General features: G+C 41.9%; 1 protein-coding gene across 4 annotated transcripts in view; it reads right to left on the minus strand.

Annotated features, from left to right (window-relative positions):
- SLC45A1 (solute carrier family 45 member 1) overlaps positions 1-24,876 on the minus strand; it is a 48,311-nt gene that overhangs the window by 15,786 nt on the left and 7,649 nt on the right. For all 4 annotated transcript variants that reach the window (XR_006355748.1, XM_043997335.1, XM_043997334.1 and 1 more), the window contains exons 2-5: positions 20,748-21,175; positions 13,635-13,727; positions 12,915-13,139; positions 3,515-4,254 (exon numbers count right to left, since the gene is read on the minus strand). Coding sequence is in view for 3 of the 4 variants with exons in the window: in XM_043997335.1 (XP_043853270.1) it covers positions 3,515-4,254; positions 12,915-13,139; positions 13,635-13,727; positions 20,748-21,147 (1,458 nt within the window). In the remaining variant the exon portion in view is untranslated. The remainder of the gene's footprint in view (positions 1-3,514; positions 4,255-12,914; positions 13,140-13,634; positions 13,728-20,747; positions 21,176-24,876) is intronic.

Consider the following 24,876-nt stretch of genomic DNA (forward strand, 5'->3'; position numbering starts at 1 on the left):
AATGATGAAGCATACTATCAGCCTCCAGAGAAAGAACTGGTATTGATTGAATATAGACTGAAGCATGCTATTTTCACTTTCTTTCCTTTTTTTCTTTCATTCAAGTCTTCTTTTACAAAATGACTAATATGGAAATGTTTTACATGATTGCATATGTATAATCTATATCAGATTGCTTACCATCTCAGGAAGGGGAAGGGAAGGGAAGGAGGGAATGTAATTTGGAACTCAAAACTTTAAATAAAAATGTTTAAAATTTTAAAAAAACCCAGGATTTAGTTTGTATTCTTGTCACCCAACCAGCAGAAACCTAAATAAAGGTCAATAGCTCTTCTGAAGGTTGCTTTATCTTCCTGGAAAAAGACCTCAACTCACCACCGTTCCAAGCATTGTACATTTTCTTCAGGGACTTAATGGTAGATACTTCAGATAAACAAGTGATTCCCTCAATATATATGTGTGTGTGTGTGTGTGAATACATACATACTAGATATCTGAGTAATGTATATATTAATGTATATTATATATAGTATATATGCAGTATATATAATATATGGATTCCCTCAGCATACATACATAACATATATGCATACACACACATACATACATACATGCATGATTCTTAGTTTTTCTCTCTTGGGTTACTTCCTTTTCCAAGCCCTTGTGACATCACTGATCCTCTTTGAGAACAAAGGATGAACGAGAAGCCAAATATACCCATGGTCAAGATATCTGATGGTCAGTTAAGTAAATAAATGAAGTCCCTAAAATATTCCTTGACAAACTTAACAATTGTTCTATGGTATATTTCCTTTACTGGCATTTCCTTCAGGTATGTCAACATTTTAAAGGATGATCACTTTGTCCCAGGCCCTTTTATCTCTACACTCTCCTTCAGTGTCTTGTGCACATCCCACAGGTTCAGGTTAAGATGACTCCCAAATCCAACTCTACATTCTCTCTTGAACTCCAGTCCCATATCACCCACTGCTGGCTGAACATCTCCACTGGATGTCCCATAGGCATCTTAAACTCTACATGCCCTAAAAGGACCTTATTTTTCCCAAATCTATCCTTTCTCCCAGGTTCCTTATTTCTGTTGAGGATGCCATCATCCTTCTTGTCACTTATCTTCCTAACTTTGTATTGATCCTTAACTCCTCTCTCACTCTACATCCCAATCAAATAATCCTACCTCAACATCTCTCCCATCCATCTCTTTCCTCTATTCACAAAGCCTCTATCCTATTTTGGGCCCTCATCACCTCTCACTTGGATAATAAATAATAATAATAACAATAAGCATCTCTATATAGCTCTTTAGAGTTTGCAAAATGCTTACATTTTATCTCATTTTATCTATTATCCTAAGCTACTAATTCATCTCCCAGACTCTAGTCTCTTCCCTCACCAATTTATCCTCTACACAGTTGTCAAATTAATATTACTGAGACACATATCTGGCCAGGTGACCAACCTCAAAATCTTCATTAGTTCCCAATGGTTCAAAAGATAGAAGTATAAACTCTTCCTCCTGACATTTAAAACACAATCCCATCCTCATTCCATATTCCTTGCCTTCTCCGACTCTTCTACTGCCAACCATCCTTATCTATGATATGCTATCTCCCGGCTTCGTGCCTCCAAGTAAGTGACCTCTTTAGTCTGCATTTCATTCCTCATCCCACCCCCCCACCCCCACCCCAACCCTCCCCAGTATTATTTTTTTTAAATTTTTTTTTTAGTGAGGCAATTGGGGTTAAGTGACTTGCCCAGAGTCACACAACTAGTAAGTGTTAAGTGTCTGAGGCCGGATTTGAACTCAGGTACTCCTGACTCCAGGGCTGGTGCTCTATCCACTGCGCCACCTAGCTGCCCCTCCTCCCCAGTATTATTACCCTAAGCTTCCTTCAAAGCTCCCTGTCATCGGCACTCTCCCTTAAGAAGTTACTTTGAATCACTTTGTATCTACTTTTCACTTACTTGTTTGTGTTTTTATCCTTCCCAGTAGAAAGTTAGCTACCTGAGGGCAGCAACTGTTGCATTCTTATGCCTTTGTTTTCCCAGAGCAAAAAACTAACTTGCTTATAGTAGGTTCATAATAAATGTTTGTTGAATTGCATTCATTTTGATCATCCAGTCAGCCTGATATAGAGCTGATACACTTCTAAACAAATGTTGAGCCTGTATAACCCTTTATAGGAGTTTAGGATTTTCCTATTTACAACGTTTTTTGTTTATTTATGTGTAATTACACAATACCTACTTACAATACGATAGCTGTCACTTCACTTCACAGACTCAAATATGGTATCTCAGAATTGGAAGAGACCTCAAAGGTCATCCTGTTCAAACCTTTTGAACAAAATTTCCCTCTCCCAGAACCATCACTAGCCACTTAGGTGTCTGGGACAAGCAGGGTGAAATTGGCTAGCCCTGAGATCAACCTTTTATTCATGAAATGAAAATGACATGACAAGAAAATATAAAGACAAATTCAGTTGAGCTATCATTAGGAATTAGTGACTCTGGTTTCCTATTTTAACTAATTATTCTTGCTAACTAGGTGCTATAACAATTAAGCATGCTACCTATCTCCTGACAGGTGATGGACTTAAAGTGCAGAGTGAGATATGTGTGTGTGTGTGTGTGTGTGTGTGGCTTTTGGGAAATGACCAATATAAGGATTTGTTTTGCCTAACTATGAATATTTATTATAAAGGTTTTGTTTTTCCTAATGATAGAGGAGGGGAGGGAGAAAAAAGTGATTTTTAATTGAAAAAAATTTTAAAAAAATAACCAGGTGCTTTAAACTCCACTCCTTTTACCTGCTGAAGAAGGGTATCAATTTTCACACCTCACAAATTTCAATGCCTTCCCATCAGTCTAACCTAGTTTTGACTCTGCCTTCTCCTATACCCAACAGTTAACTAGCCAAACTCTTTTTTCACTCAAGGACCCACAGGGAGGAAGAATCTCATTATCTCTTGGAGCAGCCCATGCTACTTTCTTTCTTTTAAAAAAAAATTTTTTTTAAGTGAGGCAATTGGGGTTAAGTGACTTGCCCAGGGTCACACAGCTAGTAAGTGTTAAGTATCTGAGGCCAGATTTGAACTCAGGTACTCCTGACTCCAGGGCTGGTGCTCTATCCACTGCGCCACCTAGCTGCCCCCATGCTACTTTCACAGCATCATAGAATTGTAGAGTTAGGAGAGATAGCAGCTATCTAGTCAAACCCAACCCTAAACAATGAATCCCCACTATAATACACCTGGAAAATGACCCTGCAGCCTCTGCTGGAGGCCTCCAGTTAGGGGAACCCATTTCTTCAACCCCTTCTGCTTTTGGACACCTTTAATTAGTAGTTTTTCCTGAAAACAAAGGTAAATTTTCCTCTTTTCAAATTCTACCTATGCTTCATCTGCAGTGATTGCTAAATAAAAGCTCTAAGGATATCATATTCACTAACAAATGCTGTCAGATCTTACTCTCCCCTCCCTTTATTTACTCTTACCTGTTGACTGAAGGTAACATTCCTTCTCCTGCTACTTTCTGGACAACTTCCTATTACAGCATCTGGGATGGCCAATGTCTGAGGCCTTTTTAGAATCCCAGACGATCGAGGCTTTGGAGCATCCAAAGAGCCTACCCTTAATGTGTCTCCTTCTGGCCCATGAGTCACTGAGACTGCCCCCCTTTCCAGAATTCCATTTTCTTGACAGTAGAAGCCATCGGGAGCCCTTGGGAAACTGACGCTGATGGTCTGCCGGGGTAAGCTGGCAGGGAGGGCGAGATAGTTATCGTGCCGGGCAGTAAAGCAGTCTATGAGTACGCTGTCAATATTGGAAGTTCCAAAGGAGGATGCAAACTCATTAATCCCAGTCAGAGAATTGTCCCGGCTGATGAAGCTGCCATATTTGGGTGTGAGAGGGCTGAGAGGAGAAGTAGGGCTGGTAAAACTTGCATATAAATGAGTTGCATTCTGAGAGTCAATGTTGTCAGATGTGCCTTCCTCAAACAAGACTGGGGGAGAAGGAGGAAGAGGAAGGCTTGGGCTCTTCATCACCGTTTTCTTCTTGCTAAAGGACTGCAGAGGCCTCTCTGGAATACTGATGAGTGTCAGCACTGTGGTGATACTCAAGGTGACAGAAGTAAAGACATAAATGACTCGCAGCTGTCCACCCAGGGCTCTGCCGAAACTAGTCTTGTCCCAGTTTATTCCTCCAACGACATATCCAAAGCCTCCTCCGAGACCTGATGAAAGGAAGAGGATTTAAATCCCTTTCCTCCTAAGGACAGGGGTGGGGGCAGGGGGAAGGAGAGGAGAAGAGGAGAGGAAAGTTCCCATGTATGTAAGAATATTCACTCTTTGTGGTAGTAAAACCCTGGAAACAAAGCAGGACCACATCATTTGGAGGATGTCGAAACAAATGGTGGGGTATAAAAGTAATAGAACATGATTTTATAAGGGGGGGGTTAGGTTTTTTTTTTACTTTAAAAAAAAATCTTAATAGTATTTTATTTTTTTCCAGTTATATGTAAAGATAGTTTTCAATTTCCCCAATTGATAGATGATCAAAAGCTATGAAGTTTTCAGATGAAATAATCAAAGCCACCTATAGGCATATGGGGAAAAAATGCTCTAACTCACTATTTTTGTTTTGTTTTTTTTAGTGAGGCAATTGGGGTTAAGTGACTTGCCCAGGGTCACACAGCTAGTAAGTGTTAAGTGTCAGAGGCCAGATTTGAACTCAGGTATTCCTGACTCCAGGGCCGGTGCTCTATCCACTACGCCACCTAGCTGCCCCTCTAACTCACTATTGATTGGAGAGATGCAGGAGAGATGGGGTACTACCTCATACCTATTGGATTGTATAATAGGATAGCAGAAGAAAATGACAAATGTTGTAGGGGACATGGGGAAAATGAGACATTAATACATTCTCCTTTGTTGTTGCTGTTTTTGCAGTGCAATGAGGGTTAAGTGACTTGCTCAGGGTCACACAAGTGTCTGAGGCCAGATTTGAACTCAGGTCCTGCTGAATCCAGGGCCAGTGCTTTATCCATTGTGCCACCTAGCTGCCCCTTTAGTTCCTTTTTCTAAAGTTTTTTTGTATATATATTTTTCACAACCTGATTAACATAAAAATGTTTTGCATGACTACACATGTATAACATATATAATTGCTTGATTTCTTAAGGGGAGGTGGGGAGGGAGGGAGGAAGAGAATTTGGAACACAAAATTTTAAAAATCAATGTTAAAATTTGTTTTTACGTGTAATTTGGGAAAAAATAAAATTCTAAAAAAAAGATAGTTTTCAACATTTTAAAAAATAACATTTTCAGTTCCAAATTTTTCTCCCTTCCTTTCCTCCCCAAGACAGAAAGAAATCTGATGTAGTTTATATGTGTATAATCACATTAAACTTTTTTCCACATTAGTCATGGAGCCTGATTTTTTTGTTCTTACTGTCGTTCAATTGTGTCTGACTGTGACCTCATTTGGGGTTTTCTTGGGAAAGATACTGGAGTGGTTTGCCATTTCCTTTTCCAGCTCATTTTACAAATGAGGAAACTGAAGCAAAAAGGGTGAAGTGACTTGCCCAGGGTCACACAGCTAGTAAGTGTCTGAGGTGGGATTTGAACTTAGGTCTTCTTGACTCCAGGCCTGGATAGAGTGCCTAGCCTGGAGTTAGGAAGATTCATCTTCCTGAGTGTCTAAGGTCAAATTTGAACTCAGGAAGATAAATTTTCCTGATTCCTCAGCCAGAACTCTACCCACTTGCGCCACCTGGAGGCTCCAATGGATCATGAAAGCTTCATAAGATATGACAAGCATGAGAAAATCAGAGAAAAGTTGGAAAGATTTGTATGAATGGATTCAGAGCAAAGAAAGCAGAACCTGGAGAACAAGATACCCAATAGCCAACATAAAACCACCTTGAAAAGCACCAGAGAAGGAGGAAAGAAGTATTTTTTGTGCCTAAAGTATGTTAGTCACTGTGCTAAACACTTTACAAATATCTCATTTGAACCTCATTAGATCTCATCTGACACCATAACACTGATATGATCAATGCAGTGACCAAGCTTGAAGCCAAAAAACTGATGGTAAGGCATGTCTCACATCCCAACTCTGGGCTAGAGGCAGGAGACTATGGCTTCAGTCATTGATGGTTAGGTGTAGTTGCTGTGTTGGTTTGCTTTACGTACTTATACATTGTGGCTGAGGAAGTCACTGGAAAGGGACAATGATATAAAAAGCATTATTTTGGGGGCAGCTAGGTGGTGTAGTAGATAAAGCATCAGCCCTGGATTCAGAAGGACCTGGGTTCAAATCCAACCTCAGACACTTGACACTTACTAGCTGTGTGACCCTGGGCAAGTCACTTAACCTTCATTGCCCCACAAAAACAAACAAAAACAAAAAAGCATTATTTTTATTTAAAATGGCAATTCAAGTTTTGAAAAGTTGTTGAAGTCATAACCTCATTGTTTTTCTTTTCTTTTTCAGATTTTTTGGGGTAATAAACATTTTTATTTATAGTTTGGGGTTCTACTTTTTATCCCTCCTTTCCTCCCTCCTCTCCCCACTTCCTGTGGTGGCAGGCAATCATATATGGGTTATACACGTGTGATTATGTAAAACTTTACCATATTAGTTATTTTGTACAAGAAAACTTGAATAAATGGAAAAAATGGAAGAAAGTGAAAAATAGCCTGCTTCAGTCTGTGTTCCATCAATATCAGTTCTTTCTTTGGAGGTGGATAGTATGTTTCATCAATAGTCCTTTGGAATCGTCTTGTATCATTGTATTGTTGAGAATAGGAAGTCATTCACAGTTCTTCATCAAACAATATTGCTGTCTCTATGTACAATGTTCTCTTGGTTCTGCTCACTTCACTATGCATCAGTTCATACAGCTTTTCTTTTAAAAAAACTGATAAGGGGCGTCTAGGTGGCCCAGTGGATAGAGCACCAGCCCTGGATTCAGGAGGACCTGGGTTCAAATCCAACCTCAGACCCTTGACACTTACTAGCTGTGTGACCCTGGGCAAGTCACTTAACCCCAATTGCCTCACCAAAAAAAAAAAAAAGCTAATAAATTAATCCAAGATGACAGGATTTGTTGCCCTTTTTTCACTGTGATCTCTAAGCAGAATGCAGACATCCTTGCCCTCAGAGACCCCATCTCTTAGGCCAGCTTCCTGGAATGCAGGGCTCTGGCATATTCCCTATCAGGTTCTCTTTCCACTCACTTTTCTGTATCAGATGTCACCTCCTACACAAAGCTCTTCCTGATCTGCCATGAGGCTACTGCAATCCCCCGCCAAAATTGTTTGTTTGTTTTTTTAAATTACATTGCATTGGTACAAACTGAGCAGCTAGATGGTACAGTGGTTAGAGTACCAGGCCTGGAATCAGGAAGACCTGTGTCCTCAGACACTTCCTAGTTGTGTGACCTTGGGCAAGTCACTTCACCCCATTTACCTCAATTTTCTGATCCATAAAATGAACTGGACAAGGAAATGGCAAACCACTCCATTATCTTTGCCAAGAAAACCCTAAATGGGGTCATGAAGATTCTGACACTACTAAATTGACAAAACAACAACAAATTGGTACAAATACAAATATGTATAGCTATTATATCCCCCAATAGAATGTAAGCTTCTTTACAGAAGAGACTTTTATTTTGGTTTGTAACATGGTAGATGCTTAATAAAATGCTTGTTGGTTACCTCATTTGACTATCAGAAGTTTTGGTTGACTTATATAAGTGTTGGGACAGCTAGGTGGTATAGCGGATAAAGCACCAGCCCTGGATTGAGGAGGACCTGAGTTCAAATCCAACCTCAGACACTTGACACTTACTAGCCGTGTGACCCTGGGCTAGTCACTTAACCCTCATTGCCCCGGAAAGAAAGAAAGAAAGAAAGAAAGAAAGAAAGAAAGAAAGAAAGAAAGAAAGAAAGAAAGAAAGAAAGAAAGAAAGAAAGAAAGAAAGAAAGAAAGAAAGAAAGAAAGAAAGAAAGAAAGAAAGAAAGAAAGAAAGAAAGAAGAAAGAAAGCCATATATGTGTAATGATGTCATACCCTTGATCTTGCCATCGCCCCAAGTGTTCCAAGTTCTCCAACTCTGAGATTTCCATATGGGATCATACAATGTTATGGTTCTTCTTTTCCCTGTGTATTCAAACCCTAATTTTTGCTCTCTGTCTTCACTACAACCTCAGGGTTCTGACCTGGGCTTTCTTCTCTTTGCCCTCCATACCATTTCACCTTGTAATCTCATCAGCTCCCATGTGTTTAATCTTGGTGCTGATGATTCTCAAATCCACCCATGCTGTCCTAACCCCTCCGCTGAGCTCCAGTCTCACATCTCCAGATGCCTTTTAGGCATCTCAAACTAGATGACCAATAGACATGGTGAACTCAACATGTCCCTAACCAAGTTCATCACCTTTTCCCCAACCCCTCCCCAACCCTGTCAAGGGTAGCGCTATTCTCCCAGTCCCTCAGGCCTGTAACCTGGGAGTCACCCTGGACTTCTCACTATCTCTCCCTCCTTCCCCCAGCATTCCGTCTCTTTCCAAGGTTATTGATTTCACTTTTGCAACATCTCTGAAATGTGCCCCCTTCTCTCCTCTGCCACCACCACTGTCCTAGTTTGGACGCTCCTCACCTCATCCATGGACTGTTGCAGTAGCTGCTGGTGGGTCTTCCTGGCTCAAGTCTCTCCCCACTCCAATCTAACCTCCATTCAGCCACCAAAGTGATTTCCTTAGACGTAGGTCTAACCATGTCACCTCTTATTCAATTTGAGCAGCTCCCTGTAGCCTCCAGAATCAAATACAAAGCGTTCTGTTTGCCTTTTAAAGTCCTTCAAAACAAACCCTCTTTCCCCTATCCCCTTCCAGTCTTCTTAAACTCTACTTCCTTATTGACTTAATGGCTAATTGAATGAAATCATAGCTCTAGATTCCTCTGTGCCCAGAAAAGTGATCGGGCTCCCTGTTACGTGGGGACAGCTGAATCAGCCAGCTTTGAAGGCACATCCTCCACTCTGCAGCTCAGCTCAGTACTGAGAGTCTAACTTGGGAGGAGCAAGGAGAACCTCAGAAAGAGGAGCCCTAGACCCAGTCTGACTCCAAAGCCAACATCTGGAGCCTTTTTTGACCCTTGGGAAGAACAATGATGACTTTCTGCAAGGCTTGTTTTTGTCTAAAGTGGCAGCTAGGTAACGGAGTGGATTGAGCACTTGACCTGGAGTGTTCAAGTTCAAATCCAGCTTCAGACACACTTACCAGCTGTGTGACCCTGAGCAAGTCACTCAACCCGACTCATTTCCTCATCACCTTATAAAATGAAATCACCTATAAAATGGGAGTAATACAAAGATCCAAGACAATCCCAAAGGACTCATGATGAAAAATGCTATCTGCCTCCAAAGAAAGAACCGATGGAGTTTGAATTCAGATGAAGCTGCTTTCTTTCTGTCTGTCTCTTTCTTTCCTTCCTTCTTTCTTTCCTTCTTTCTTCTGGAAACATGTTTTACATGATTGCACATGTATAGCCTATATCAGATTGCTTACCATCTCAGGGAGGGGTGAGGGCAGGGAAGAATAGAATTTAGAATTCAAAATTTTTAAAAGAATGCTAAAAATTAGTTTTACACATAATTGGGGAAATACTTTTAATTTTTTTTTTTTTTTTAGTGAGGCAATTGGGGTTAAGTGACTTGCCCAGGGTCACACAGCTAGTAAGTGTTAAGTGTCTGAGGCCGGTGCCTCACTAAAAAAAAAAAAAAGAAGAAAGAAATAGGGGGCAGCTAGATGGCACAGTGGATAGAGCACTGGCCCTGGAGTCAGGAGTACCTGAGTTCAAATCCAGCCTCAGACACTTAACACTTACTAGGTGTGTGACCCTGGGCAAGTCACTTAACCCCAATTGCCTCACTAAAAAAAAAAAAAAGTGTCTGAGGCCGGATTTGAACTCAGGTACTCCTGACTCCAAGGCCAGTGCTCTATCCACTGCGCCACCTAGCTGCCCCGAAAATATTTTTTAAAGTAAACAAAATGGGAGCAACAATATCACTTTCTTCTCTGGGTTAGAATGAAATCATATTTGTAAAGCCCTTTGATATTTTTAAAACACTTAATATATTTAAAAAATTTTTAATGTTAGTATTTTAAACCACTTAATGCTTTTAAAGCATTAGATGATGATGGTGGTAGTAGTGGTGATTATCCTTGCCCTGCTCTAGTTCTTGTCATAATGCACTTGAGCAAAAGGGGCAAGGAGTGAAATTAGTGTTCATTGGTATTATTGCTACAGAACAAAATTTCTGGTTAAACATTTTTTAAAAAGCCTAACAATATTATTGTACCAACCTCATCTGCTAGATGAGTTCAAATCTGGCCTCAAATACTTATTAGCCATGCGACCCTGGGCAAGTCACTTTACCCTGTGTGCTTCAGTTTCCTCATCTGTAAAGTGAGTTGGAGAAGGAAATGGCAAATCACTCCAGGATCTTTGCCAAGAAAACCCCAAATGGGGGCAGCTAGGGGCCCTGGAGTCAGGAGGACCTGAGTTCAAATCCAGTCTCGGACACTTGACAACTTACTAGCTGTGTGACCCTGGCCAAGCCACTTAACCCCGATTGCCACACACAGACACACACACACACACACACACACACACAAAACAAAAACAAAAAACAAATGGAGTCATGAAGAGTCAGACATGACCAAACACCAATTTACTGAGAAGATAGAGCAACTATAGTAGTTACAAAATATTTGAACTCATACCATAATGTTGGGAAATCAGACCAAGACAAAAAGGCATCTAGGTGATACATCTAGATAACTAGAGTATTAAGACTTGGAGTCAAGGGGATTTCATTTCCAATTCTGCCACAGAAACAGACACTTACTAGCTGCTTTCAGCCTGTTTCCTTATTTGTGAAATGTATCCGTGGGAATAGGAACAAGCATTTATTAAGTGCCTACCATGTGTCAGTCATCATGCTAAACACTTTACAAATATTATCAAATTTTTAAATAAATATTAACCTTGGGAGGTAGATGCTATTACACTTTAGGAAATTGAGGTAGACAGAGGTTCATACAGCTAGTAAGTATCTGAGGCTGGATTTAAACTTGGGTCTTTGAAGTGAGCAGAACCAAGAGAACATTGTACATAGAGATGGCAATATTGTTTGATGAAGAACTATGAATGACTTTACTATTCTCAACAATACAATGATCCAAGACAATCCCAAAAAACTACTGATGAAACATACTCTCCACCTCCAAAGAAAGAACTGATATTGATGGAACAGACTGAAGCAGGCTCTTTTTTACTTCCTTTCATTTTCTTTCTTTCAATCAAGTTTCCTTGTACAAAATGACAAATATGGAAATGTTTTACATAATCATGCATGTATAACCCATATCTGATTGTTTGCTGCCTTGGGGAGGAGGGAGGGGAGGGAAGGAAAGAGGGATAAAAATTGGAACCCAAAACTATAAATAAAAAAGTTTATTATTTTTAAAAAAAGAAAACTCAAATAAAAGAAAAAGAATAAAGAAAAAAACCAAAGACTCGGGTCTTCCTGATTCCAGGCCCAGTCCTCTAACCACTGAACTACATAGCTGCTGTGGTTGTTATGAGGGTCAAATGGAATGAGATTTATGTAAAGAACTTGACCAACTTTAAAGCACTATATATGTGCTAGGTATTAAAACAAAGGGAGTGGTTTCCATGCTGGGTCTTTTCCTTTTGTTATCATGCAAATTGATTTACTCAAATTAATAAGTTCTTGTTTATAAGATATATGGTTTGGGGGCAGCTAGGTGGCGCAGTGGATAGAGCACCAGCCCTGGATTCAGGAGTACCTGAGTTCAAATCTGGCCTCAGACACTTAACACTTACTAGCTGTGTGTTAATTTCTGGAAGAAACAGTGAAAGGTTTGGTTGGGAATGTAGAGATATATTGTATAGAACAACCAGATGCACTTACTACCATGTATCTGTACCTGCCCCTGCCTACCTCAATGGCCACAAATGTATATTTTGTGGGACAATGAGGGTTAAGTGACTTACCCAGGGTCACACAGCTAGTAAGTGTCACGTGTCTGAGGCTGGATTTGAACTCAGGTCCTCCTGAATCCAGGGCTGGTGCTTTATCCACTTCGCCACCTAGCTGCCTCCACAAATATATTCTTTATGAAAGTATTTGTTAAGTGTGCACAATGATGTACAAAATGTCCGGAATGATCAATGTCCAAATTGTTTCCATTGGTGCCTATACTACATTGTTATCATTGCATTTTGTAAACTAAGAAAATATTAACATAGTCCCTGGTATGGGTGATCTGAGTGAGAACAGAACCATATTGCTATGTTATTACAGAATCTGAAATTGAGAAAGAGGAAGGTTATAAGTGCTTTGCTAGAGATTGTCAGTGTGACTCTTTCTTCAACAAGCTATTGCTTTCTAATATTCTTCTTGCTCTAACTACAGCTTTCTAATGGATCCAACTTGACTAGTTCCTGAGAGTCCATATTGACTAGGAGCAATAAGGGATATTTAATGGGGATAAAGCCAAAACTGCAGTTTCAGTCTGGAATTCATATGAAGACCTGGAGACCACTAGTTGACACAATCAGAAAATCCATAGTTCTTATGACAGGAGCCAAATTGAATGAGCTTCAGGTAGGTCTGGGAAGGCTCATTCCAGGGCAATGAGGGTTAAGTGACTTGCCCAGGGTCACTCAGCTAGTAAGGGTCAAATGTCTGAGGCTGGATTTGAACTCAGGTCCTCCTGAATCCAGGGCTGGTGATTTGTCCACTGTGCTTCCTGGCTGCCCCCACACACCCTGCCTTTTGAAAACAAAACAGTACCTGCTAAGAGGGCATGGATGTTCAGTCCTCTGTCCTGATCCACAGGACTGCACACATCCATCATGTAGGCGTGGCTGGGGTTGTCTGCTGAGTCAGCACTGAAATCCATGAGGACCACTCCGCAAACGGTGAGAATGATGCCCCATTTGTGATTACTGACAGTGTCGGCCAGAGCTAGGCCAATGTCTCTCCCATTGAGTAAAAGTGAAAGCCCCAGAAGTGCACCTAGGACACAGGATGGAAGAAAGACCCTAGTGAGTCAACCTGGAGGAGACATTAACTGGCCACTTTGAACTAAAACTTAAGGACCAGGCTGCTGTTGGCCCAGCAACGTGCCCTTGGGGAACACTGGGCTCAGTCATTTGGAATTGCGCTGTGACTTAGCATATTCCTTCATATAAGAAACAGGTTTGCCACCTACGGTGGCAAAGGCCAAGGCATGGAAAATCCTTCCCTGCCCTGAAGTCAGGCAGGTGGCCAAATATAAGCTACATTCACAGAGTAAGGATGAGCCCTTTGACACAATTTTCATCAGCTCAGGAGAGTGTCTGAAGGTGAAAACACAACAGTTAGATGAGCTGCTCCCTGACTAAGGCAGGTGGAAATTCTCTGGATAGCTGCTTTTATCAGCAGCGTGGGCTTTTCTGAAATCAAGGGGTTGATCCTGGGTCTGGGGTAGGGGTGGGGGTGGGGGTTGTTTAAGAGGGCAAAACCACAAACCTATAGCCAGCACCAGGATGAAAGGCCGTCTCCTTCCAAACCTTGAAGTGCACCTGTCGCTCCAAGCACCCAACAAAGGCTGCAGTAGGAAGCCTGCAATGGAAAGGTGGCTGTGGTTAACATTTGTATTCACATATGGATCTCAGAAGAGCTGGTGAGAAGGTGAGACAGGGAGACAGAGACAGACAGAAAAACAGAGACAGGGAGACAGAGTCAGAAAGACAGAGGACAGAGACACACAGAGACAGAGATAGTCAGAGACACAGAGACAGACACAAAGACAGACAGAAATACAGAGATAGATGGAAAAACAGACAGACAGTCAGAAAGACAGAGGACAGAGACACATGGAGAGACAGAGATACACAGAGAGAGAGAGATAGAAACACACACACACACACACACACAGGTAGGATAGAATTAGGAAAGGCCCTGGTGTTAGAAATCACATCTGAGTTGTGTTTTGAAGAACCATGTGGCTTCTAGGCGGCCAGGTGGTACACTGGGTCTTGTGTCAGGAAGACCTGAGTTCAAATCCTGCCTCAGATAATTCCTATTTATGTGACCCTAGGCAAGCTAATTAACCTGCCTCAGTTTTACTACCTGAAAATGGGGATGATCACAATAATACCTATCGCTCAGGATTGTTGTAAGAATAAAGTGAGATGATAGTTTTAAAGTGCTTTGCAAACCTTAATGTTTTATATGCTAGTTATTTTTATTATTATTTTGAGAGGTTGGATTGAAAGAAAGCCTGGGATATCAGACAATAGAAAAACCATGAGCTCTGGAAAAAATAGATGGATTACCTCAGAATTCCTTTAAAGTTTCTACATAAGACTTCCCCCTGTAATCCTACCAAGCAGCTGTGCCAACCCATAGGATTCCTAGGGCTTAACTTATTCTTGGGTCTCCCATTCCCAGAGAACTTTCAGCTCTGACTTCCAAAAATGGTCCAGGATGTCTCTTAGCTGTAAGGCTTCATAAATGAGCGGCCCGTGTTCTGGTCTAACCCAAGAACTTTAAGATATAAGACAAAGCAGAGCCCTCACTTGGTCCACCTCTAGAGCCAAAAAAATTAATCTAAGCCACTTTAAGATAGCATGGTGGAGTAGACAGAGGGCTGGTTCCAGAGTCCAGAAGATCAGTATTCAAATCCTGCCTCTCACATTGATGGTCCAGAGGGCACTTGTGACTTAGCTTCTTGGTGTCCCAACCAACTCTTTAAGACTATATGTTAAAAACAACTTTTAAAGACAAGTGTCTGGTCAATTTGACAACCAACCAACAATCCCTCCAATAGCACACTACCCACTCCCTCTGGAGAGGGCATGGACTCAAGATGCAAAATGGCACATGTATTTTTGGACTGACAATAGGTGGTGAGGTGAGGGTGGGGTAGGATTAGGAAAGGCCTTGGTGTCAGAGGTCACAACTGAGATGTACTTCAAAGAATCGAATGGATTTCATTGGATAGTCAATAGAGGAATTAGTTTTCTTTCACTGCATATTTGTTTTTTTTTAAAATTGTTTTTCCTGAGGCAGCTAGGTGGCGCCGTGGATAGAGCACCAGCCCTGGATTCAGTAGAACCTGAGTTCAAATCTGGCCTCAGACACTTCACTTACTAGCTGTGTGACCCTGGGCAAGTCACTTAACCCCCATTGCCCTCAAAAAAAAATTGTTTTTCAATTTGGGCAAAAGGTTAGAAGGGAAAAGTGATAGAACTATAAAAAAAGAAAAAGGAAAAGAAAAGAGGTTCACTGAAGTATTCTTTAATGTCTTTTTTTTTAAACAAAGCACAGGAAAGAATAGAAGGAAAAGGAACACAGATAAGCAGGACGGCTTTGAAAGTGACGTGTTGAATTTATTATTGATTATATAATAATGCACTGAAATTATTATATAAATGATATATTTATGTGCAATCATATAATGTATATAATATATAATCACATTATATTGTATAGTATAAAATTATAGAAGTTATATGTTATGTAATTATTTCATGATATAATTATATGATATTATTATGTTGTGATATATTTCTAATTTATTATGATATAATTTCTATGATATTATCACGCTGTAATTATAATTATATAATACATACTAACATAATTATATATTAAATAAATACATTGACTTTTTAGATAAAAGGAATGGCAAGCTGTACCGAACAGAGGTTTATAGTTTTATGCACAAACCTCTTTTCCTATTGTACTTTGTATATGGCAAGGTTCAATTTAGTGGGTGTTTGTTAAGTTCAGAATTTTAAAAAAACTTTAAAAAAAGGCAATTGCACAACAGTTGTCTGGTCTGGACAAAACAAAACTTAATTCAGGACAACACAAATGGGAATCTGAAAGGACCTCAAAACCTAAAGCTACAAGAGACCATCTTGACCAACCACCTCATTTGAAAGAGAAGAAACTTGCCTAGAGTCCTATAGGTAGTAAATAGCACAGTCAGGATTTGAACCCAGAGCCTGTGACTTCAAAGTCAATGTTCTTTACATTGTCCTTTGCTGCTTTTTCTTTCTGCTTTCCTTTTTCTCAGAACCCATATTGGTCCCCTACTAACTATGAGACCTTGGGCAAGTCATTTGATCTCTTGGTCTCAGTTGGCTCATCTGCCAAAAGAGGCAGTAAGACTAGTTGACATACCGGTCTTTTTCAGCCCTAAATCTAATGATCCCATTGTTTGTCCTTCATTCTCTCTCTCTCTCTCTTTTTTTTTTTGGCAGGACAATGAGGGTTAAGTGACTTGCCCAGGGTCACACAGCTAGTAAGTGTCAAGTGTCTGAGCCTATTGTCCTTCGTTCTCAAAGAGGATCATGACACTAGGGGGTTGTCATGACTTGCAGCGAATTGGATTTAAGTGAGGGAGGACTGTGCAAGGTCACCGACCTCACTCTCTCCTCCAGAGCCATCTTGGTCCAGTGGCAAGATATACAGCAGGATGTACTTGAGATGGCCCCAGATGTTTAAGGAAATTGGGGTTAAGTGACTTGTCCAGGGTCACACAGCTACTAAGTGTTTGAGGTGAGATCTAAATTCAGGTCCTTCTCAACTTCAGGGCCAGTGCTGTATCCACTGCACCACCTAGCTGCCCCCAAATCTAATGATCTTCAACAGAAATCCTACCCTCCACCCCCATTCCCCAGGTCACGTCATATGACATCAGAGCTAGAAGGAATCTTAGGCAGAAAGAACTTTTTTATGCTGATGATTCTCAGACTTTTCTATGTAGCCTAACCTCTCCTGACCTCCAGTCTAATATCTCCATCTGTCCGTCTGCTCATCTTGGACGTCCCGTGGACACCTCAAGCTCCACATGCTGAAAACAGAATTTGTTAGCTTTCCCCCCAATCCCTGCCATCTTCCAGACTTCCCTAGAAGATTTCCATACTCCCAGTGACTCCCAGCTTGCAAGCTAGGGGTCATCCTTGATTCCTCACTCTCTCACTCTTCCCCCACCCACCCATATCCACTGCCAAGTCTAAACATTTCTGTTGTTCTTCAATCTTTTTCAGTTGTATCCAACTCATTGTGACCACATTTGGGGTTTTCTTGGCAAAGATGCTGGAGTGGTTTGCCACTTCCTTCTCCAGCTCATTTTACAGAGGAGGAAACTGAGGCAAACAGGGTGAAGTGGCTTTCCCAGGGTCACCCAGATAGTAAGTAGGCTGGATTTGAACTCAGGAAGCTCAGTCTTTCTGACTCCAGACCTAATGTACTATGGCTCCACCTACCTGCCCCCTAAACATTTCTACCTTCCTAAAAGCTCTTGCCTTTGCTCCTTTCTCCTCTGCACTGCCATTCCCTGGTGCAGGACTTCATCCCTGCTGATTGGTGTTCCTTCCCTGTGTCTCCCCACTCTAGTCCATCCTTCATGTAACTTTCAAAGTAATCAAAGGTACAAGTCTAGCCATGTCAACCCCTTATTCAATGAACTCCTTATTTCCTCCAGGATCAAATAGAAAATTCTCCATTTGGCTTTTTTTTTTTTTCTGGGCAACAAGGGTTAAATACTTACCCAGGATCACACAGCTAGTAAGTGTCAAGTGTCTCAGGCTGGATTTGAACTCAGGTCCTCTTGAATCCAGGGCTGGTGCTTTATCCACTGCACCACCTAGCTGCTCCTCTGCCCTTCATGACCTCCCCCCCCCCAACCCCACACTCATTGCCCTGCTAACCTTTCCAGTCTCCTCCCCTTCCACGTAGTCTGTGATGCAGCAACACCTGCTTCCTAGCTCTTGCTCTCATAGACACTCCATCTCCAGATGCCCGGCATTTCCAGTGACTGTCCCCTGTGTCTAGAATGCTTCATCTCATCTTTGCCTCTGGCTTTCCTGGCTTCCTTGCTATCCTAGCTAAAATCCCACTTTCTACAAGAAGGCTCTCTCAGTCCCCCTTCTTGCTAGTGACTTCCCTCTGTGATTATGTCCAATTAGCCCTGTCTATAACTGGTTTGTAAAAAATTGTTTTCTGTCTCATTAGATTGGAAGCCCATTGAGGGCAGGGACTGTAAATTCTCCCTTGCCCTTCATGCCTGCTTGAAGTCAAAGGGGAGGGTCCTGTTTTTGCCTTTCTTTGTATCCTTCACAGTTAGCATAGTGCCTGGCACCAGGTGGGTGCTTAATAAATGCTTGTTGACTTAGTCCAATCTCATAATTTTATTGAGGGGGAAGGAAACTGAGATTCAGATGAGTGACAGTCTATTCAAGACGATAAAGCTAGAATCAGAACAAAGAGTTGGAAGAGATCTCAGAGGTCACTTAAGGCATACTAGATAACGAATACTGTACTTCTCAGGAAGACCTGGGTTCAAATCCCACCTCAGAGACTTACTATCTATGTGACCCTAGACAAGTGGCTCCAAATCTCTGAGCCTAAGTGGTGCAGGGCATAGTGTGCCAGGCCTGGAGACAGGAGGACTCATCTTTGTGAGTTCAAATTTGGCCTCAGATACTCACTAGCTGTGTGACCCTGGGCAAGTCACTTTACACTGTTTGCTTCAGTTTCTTCAACTGTAAAATGACTAGGAGAAGGAAATGGTAAAGCACTCCAGTATCTCTGCCAAGAAAACCCCAAATGGGGTCAGGAAGAGTTGGACACGATTGAAATGACTGAACTACAAGAACAACAAAATACAGATGACATTGTGCATGTAAAAACTTCTTGGCTACCTTAAAGCATCATATAAATGTCAGCTATTAAAATTCTCTTCACCACTGTGACTGTGGGTAATAATAATAATAATAACTAGAATTCATATAGCACTTTAAGATTTGCAAAGTGATTTAGGAATATTATTTTATCTCATCCTCACAACAACTCTGGGAAGTGGGCGTTATTTTTATCTTCATTTTACAGATGAGAAAATGAAGGCTGAGAAAATGGCTTGCCCAGGGTCACACAGTTGGTAAATGTGTGAGGCAGGATTTGAACTCAGGTCTTCCTGACTCCAGGTCCATTATGCCACCTCGCTGCCTAGGTCAAGTCCCTTTATCACTCTGGAACTCAAGTTAAGGTGGCTTATCTAGATGACCTTTGAGGTCTCTCTTCCTGCTTCATCTCTGATACTTGGACCATGAGGTTAACAACCTGAGCCCTTAGGCACTACCAACTTAGAGTTTGTTGTTAACTCATTTTCCATCATGTCTGATTCCTCATAGCCCTCATATGAGTGTTTCTTGGCAAATACTGGAGTGTTCTGCCATTTTCTTCTCCAGTAAACTTAGAAGGATTTTAAAAGCCAGTTGGTCCAATTTTCTCATTTCACAGATGAATAAACTGAGGCCCAAAGAAGGGAAGAGACTTACTCAAGGTCCCTCAGATAGTAAGAAGCAGAACCCAAGTCCTCTGCATCCCGGGCTGGTACTTTCCCCATTAGATCATCAATAAACACAGAGCTCCCTCTACCAGATTCATTTATCTGTGTGTGTGCACATATATACAATACATTATATCTATGAAGACAGCTAGCTGGAGGGCCCACTGGGTATACTTGAGGTCAGGAAGATCTGAATTCAAATCCTGTCTCAGACATTTACTGAGTGGCCCTGGGCAAGTCCCTTAATTTCTCTCAGTCTCAGTTGACTCTTCTGCAAAATAGGAATTGTTGTTGTTATGAAGATCAAAGAAGTCAACACCATTCTCCCAGTCCCTCAGACTCATAGCCAAGGAATCATCCTGGACTTCCCCCCCCCACCCCACCCCCCCCGTCCCTGCCCCCCCCCCTCCATATCCAAGCTGTTGCTAAGGTCTGCCAATTTCACCTTTGTACCATCTCTCCAATATACCCTCTTCTTTCCTCTGATCCTGCCACTTCTCTGGCGCAGACCTTCATCACCTCACACCTGGACTATTGCAATAGCTGCTGGTGTGTCTGCTTGCCCCAAGTCTCTTCGCACTTCAATCCATCCTCCATTCAGCCACCAGTGATTTTCCTAAAGTGTAGATCTGACCATGTCATCTTACTCAAAAAAACTTCAGTGGCTTTTTCCTATCCACCTCCAGGATCAAATACAAAAAGCTCTGCTGGGCATTAAATGCCCTTCACACCCTGGGTCTCCCCTACCTTTCCAATCTCCCTATACCTTACACCTCAACACATACTCTTCTATATTTCTAGCTTCCTTGAACAAGACCCTCTCTCAGCTCCAGGAGTTTTCTCTGGCTGTCCCCCATGCCTGAAATACTCTCCCTCCTCCATTCTGACTACTGACTTCCCCGGCATCCTTCAAGAACCAACAATAATTCCATCTTTCACTGGAAGCCTTCCTCAGCCCCTCTTAATTCTAGTGCCTTCCCTCTGTTAATTATTTCCTATTCATTCCGTATATAGCTTGTTTGTACATATTTGTTTGCATGTTGTCTCTCCCATTAGATTGTAAGCTCCTTGAAGGCAGAGACTATCTTTTGCCTCTTTTTGTATCCCCAGTGCTTAGCACAGTGCCTGTCACATAGTAGGCACTTAATAAATGTTTATTGATTGGTTAAAACACAAAGAACTTTGCAAACTTTAAAGTGCTGTATAAAGATGTTAGTTATTGTCATTACTGGATAAGACCAGAAGATGCCAGAAGAATATTGTAAATTAATGGTTACCTAGAATTGGACTGATGAACCAGACCATGCTGTAGAGCTCATCAGGGAGCCCCATCTGGAGCAGTACAGGGGTCACATACGCTGTCTCCATGGCGTAGCTGAACTCGATTCCAAAGAGGATGCAGCCATTGAATAGCAGCTCCCGGAAGGACCTCTGAGGGTGCAGGTCCCCAAAGTCAATCAGGTCTATAGGACAGGGTGTGTTCGGAGGTGGGGGTGGAGAGGGGCGGATATGTTTCCTCCTCTTAGGGTGTCTCTTAAAGTTGTTGGCCCGATGGCTGATGTGCCGAGTCACAGTTCCAGTGTATCCTGAGACCTGTGACCTCCAGAATTCCTGAGAAGTCAATGTAGGGAAGAGAACCTCACTTGGAGGAGGGGTCCCAGTCGTAGGAGGGATCATCCTAGGAAAGGAAGGTCAGTGGACGTTCCTGTGGAAAAGAGAATCCAGATATGTGCACTGGCATGCATGCATGCATGCATGCATCCATTAGTCAATCAGCCTACAAGTATTTATTACAAACCTTCTGGGTGCCTGACACTAGGTGTGGAAGAGACAAAGACAAAAGTGAAACCATCTCTGCCCTCCAGGAGTTTACACTCTATTAGGGGAACAATAGGTGCATTTGCCTCTGAGCCAGCCTGCTCGTAAGAGATTCCCCCCACCCTTGGCCCCAGCATCTGCATCTACAAAATGAGAGGAGTGGAACCAGATAGCCTCTGACGTCCCTTCCAACTCTTGATCCTAAGCATATGCAAAGTAAATCTAAGGACATTTGAGGGCAGGGTTGGGGGCAGCAGTGGAAATGGGAGGATCACTTTCTGAACACAACATTCCGACCGCTCCCTCTGTTCCCATCCCGGCTGTGATGCTCCTCACTTATGCCTCCTACAGCACCTAGCTTCCTCTGCCTCCTACAGAAGACCCTTCTTGATCCTCCCGGTAGCTAGGGCCATCCCCATGGCTGCATATGTATCCTGCATTCACTTATCTGTGAATATGGTGCCTCTTCACTTGTTTCTCTTTTTAGTGTGTATCTCCATGAACTAATCTAGAACAATGCCCAGCGTCCTGCAGATACCAAACCCTTGTTCATGGATTGATTGGCCAAGAAAACTCGCATGAAAGCAAGAACATCTTTTGTTTTCATCTTTACATTTAACTTATCTGAATAATTTCCGATATTCCCATGTACGGTTCATTCATTCTTTTCAAGTTAAAAAACAAAAACAAAAACAAAAACCAACAACTGTTCACATTAGAGAGACAGGCAAAATCACAGGCCAGCAGGGAGGGGTCTCATGATTTCAACCCACCTAGGCTGCACGTGGGAGAGAAGATCTCATTGGGAGATCTTTGAGCAGAATCTGGTTATTGTTGGGAAGGTGGATTCTTTCAGCTAAGGGTTATACTGAATGGACCGAGGTCCTTTTCTGCCCTGAGGTTCTGAGTGACTCCCAGATGGACAGAGGCAGGTTGAATGGGACCTTTGTCATCCTTCTCCCAACAACACTGCCCTTGAGCAAAAATGTCAGGAGACAGAGCCTTCAGACACTTTACGTGGTCAGATTCAGAGAGCATCCACTTTAGCGTTGGAAGGGAGACTTAGACCTCAGAGGGGGCAAGGTTGCTGGTAGAGGATCTGGGACCTGGAGCTGGAAGACACCTCAGAGGTCAGCTAGCTCAAACCCTTTATTTTCCAGATAAGGAAACTGAGGCCCAGGGGAATTGAAATGACTTCCCCACAACTAGTAAGGATCTGAGGCAAGACTAAAGCCAGATCTACCTGGATTCAGGTTGAGCCCTGCAATCCACTACTCCACATTGATCTATACTCCATTTGACCTATTAATTTTTCCTTTTCTCTGGTGGTTTTTTTTTGGTAGGGAATGAGGGTTAAGTGACCTGCCTAGGGTCACACAGCTAGTAAGTGTCAAGTGTCTAAGGCTGGATTTGAACTCAGGTCCTCCTGAATCCAGGGCCGGTGCTTTATCCACTATGCCACCTAGCTGTCCCCTCTGATGCTTCTATAAAAAAGGAATACAGGAGACAACCCAGAAAAAGAAGAAGTTTAAAAAGTTAGTCATGGTGTTGCATCTACCCAAGACTGGACAACGTTACAAGGGTCAATAAGATTATCTGGACAACTGATTCCATTTTAGTTCATCATTTATTCCTCCTTTTTCTCCACTACACTTGCCCTACCAAGAGATAGCCCAGTACACAGGCCGTTTCATTATTGTGAACCTGTTACTAATCAATCAACATTTATTAAATGCCTTCTATGTGCCAGGGACTTATTTATTGAGTCACAGATGGGTCATGATCTGGGTTGATGGAAAGAATTCTTATATTGGGAGTTTCCCAAACCAACAAAATCCTTCTTGGATCATTTATCTTTGATGAGAACCATGTTTAATTAGTAATGAATTCAATGTTAAAATCACAAAAGTTTTCAATGACATGGCATTATAGCTCTAGGGATCAGTTTAGAGATTATTAGGCCCCTCATTTTATAGAAACAGAAAGGGCATGATTTGCCCACGGTCACACAGGCAGAGCTAATATTCAACCTTAGGTCCCATGACTTAAAATTCATTGCTTATTTTGAAGCCTCAATTTCCTATCTAATTAAGACCATCATAACTCTTAATGGTGACCTTTAAGGCAACTCCTTAAAAAAATGTATTCTTCACCCAGAAAGTGAAATCTTGAAATTCTGTACCAATATGGTGACATTGTATAATAAAGTAGTAGTGGTGGAAGAATGGAGTAAAGAAGATTATAAATGACTCAGGAATAGGGATGGGAAGGGGTCCACAGGGTGGACTTACCCCCAGTGATCCTTGGGCAACATTTCCTGATGACTCTAGTAGGAAAAAATATTGTATAGGATAGTCCAAAATAACCTCTCTGATTCTTTGGCCCTCTCTGAAATCCATGAGGCTTGTTGGCAGTAGGCACCCTCTGCTATAGACACGCCCCTTCTCCTGCCTAATCTCCCCTTCCTCCTGCCCCTTTCTGGAATCTTCTGTGCCAGGAAACTTCTAAACCCTACACCTGTATAATCACTGACCAATCACTAGGGCCTCCAGGACTATGACATCACAGATGTGAAACCAATCAGACATCCCCATGTGAGAACCCATGTCTGCCTCTAAAAGTCAAGGCCCTCACCTGTCTCCCAGGTGTGGAGGTGAAGCATCCTATCCATCCATCAGTGAAGAAGAACAATGAGAGCTTGTTGGAAGGTGGGAATGCTGAGTTGGAGGACACATCTTTCACAGGGTTGTGACAAACTCTAAATCTACAATCCTAGGACCCCTGACCTCCTGTTGTGCCTTGAAGATGGGGGAATATGTGGTAGAAAGATCAATGAATGTGGAGTCCAAGAATTTTTTTTTTTTTTTTTTTGCGGAGAAATGGGGGTTAAGTGACTTGCCCAGGGTCACACAGCTAGTAAGTGTCAAGTGTCTGAGGCCGGATTTGAACTCAGGTCCTCCTGGATCCAGGGCCGGTGCTTTATCCACTGTGCCACCTAGCTGCCCCCGGAGTCCAAGAGTTTTAAGTATTTATTAATTTAAGCATTTATTGTCTAGTCTGGGTCCTTGCTGAAAACCACTTATAGCCAGTGGTGTGCCAGTTGAATTTTCAGTGTGAACATTTATACCTCTGAAATTGGAAAATGCTTCAAATCAGGGTTTGGTTTATTGTTTGGTCAATTTGTCTAGACTTAAGAAAGTGATAGAGAAAATATTAATAATGATAATTAAACCTGTGTGTCTCATGTACAATTCCCTCCCCCCTTCCCCCTCCACCCCAGAAAGCTGGTGGTTAAATATTTCCCATCATTTCCATGCTTGCAGTAGTATGGAAGGATTGCTACTACAGGTGAGATGGTGTTCTGTTTCTTAGACACCATGAAACCTGAGAAAAAGAAGACATATTTGCTAAGGGAGGCAATCACACAGGCATCCTGTGTCAGGCTATTGTCTCTTTAGTCAATATTTTAATTTCCCTGGAAGAGTGAACACTTCATAGTGCTTACAAAGGATTTCAGAAATGTGAGCTACTATTAAGACTGAGACCTGGTTGAAAGATAATTAGTACAATAAGACTTCAGGGAGAGGG

This window comes from Dromiciops gliroides, chromosome 3, assembly GCF_019393635.1.
Source record: "Dromiciops gliroides isolate mDroGli1 chromosome 3, mDroGli1.pri, whole genome shotgun sequence".
NCBI classification, from domain to species: domain Eukaryota; kingdom Metazoa; phylum Chordata; class Mammalia; order Microbiotheria; family Microbiotheriidae; genus Dromiciops; species Dromiciops gliroides.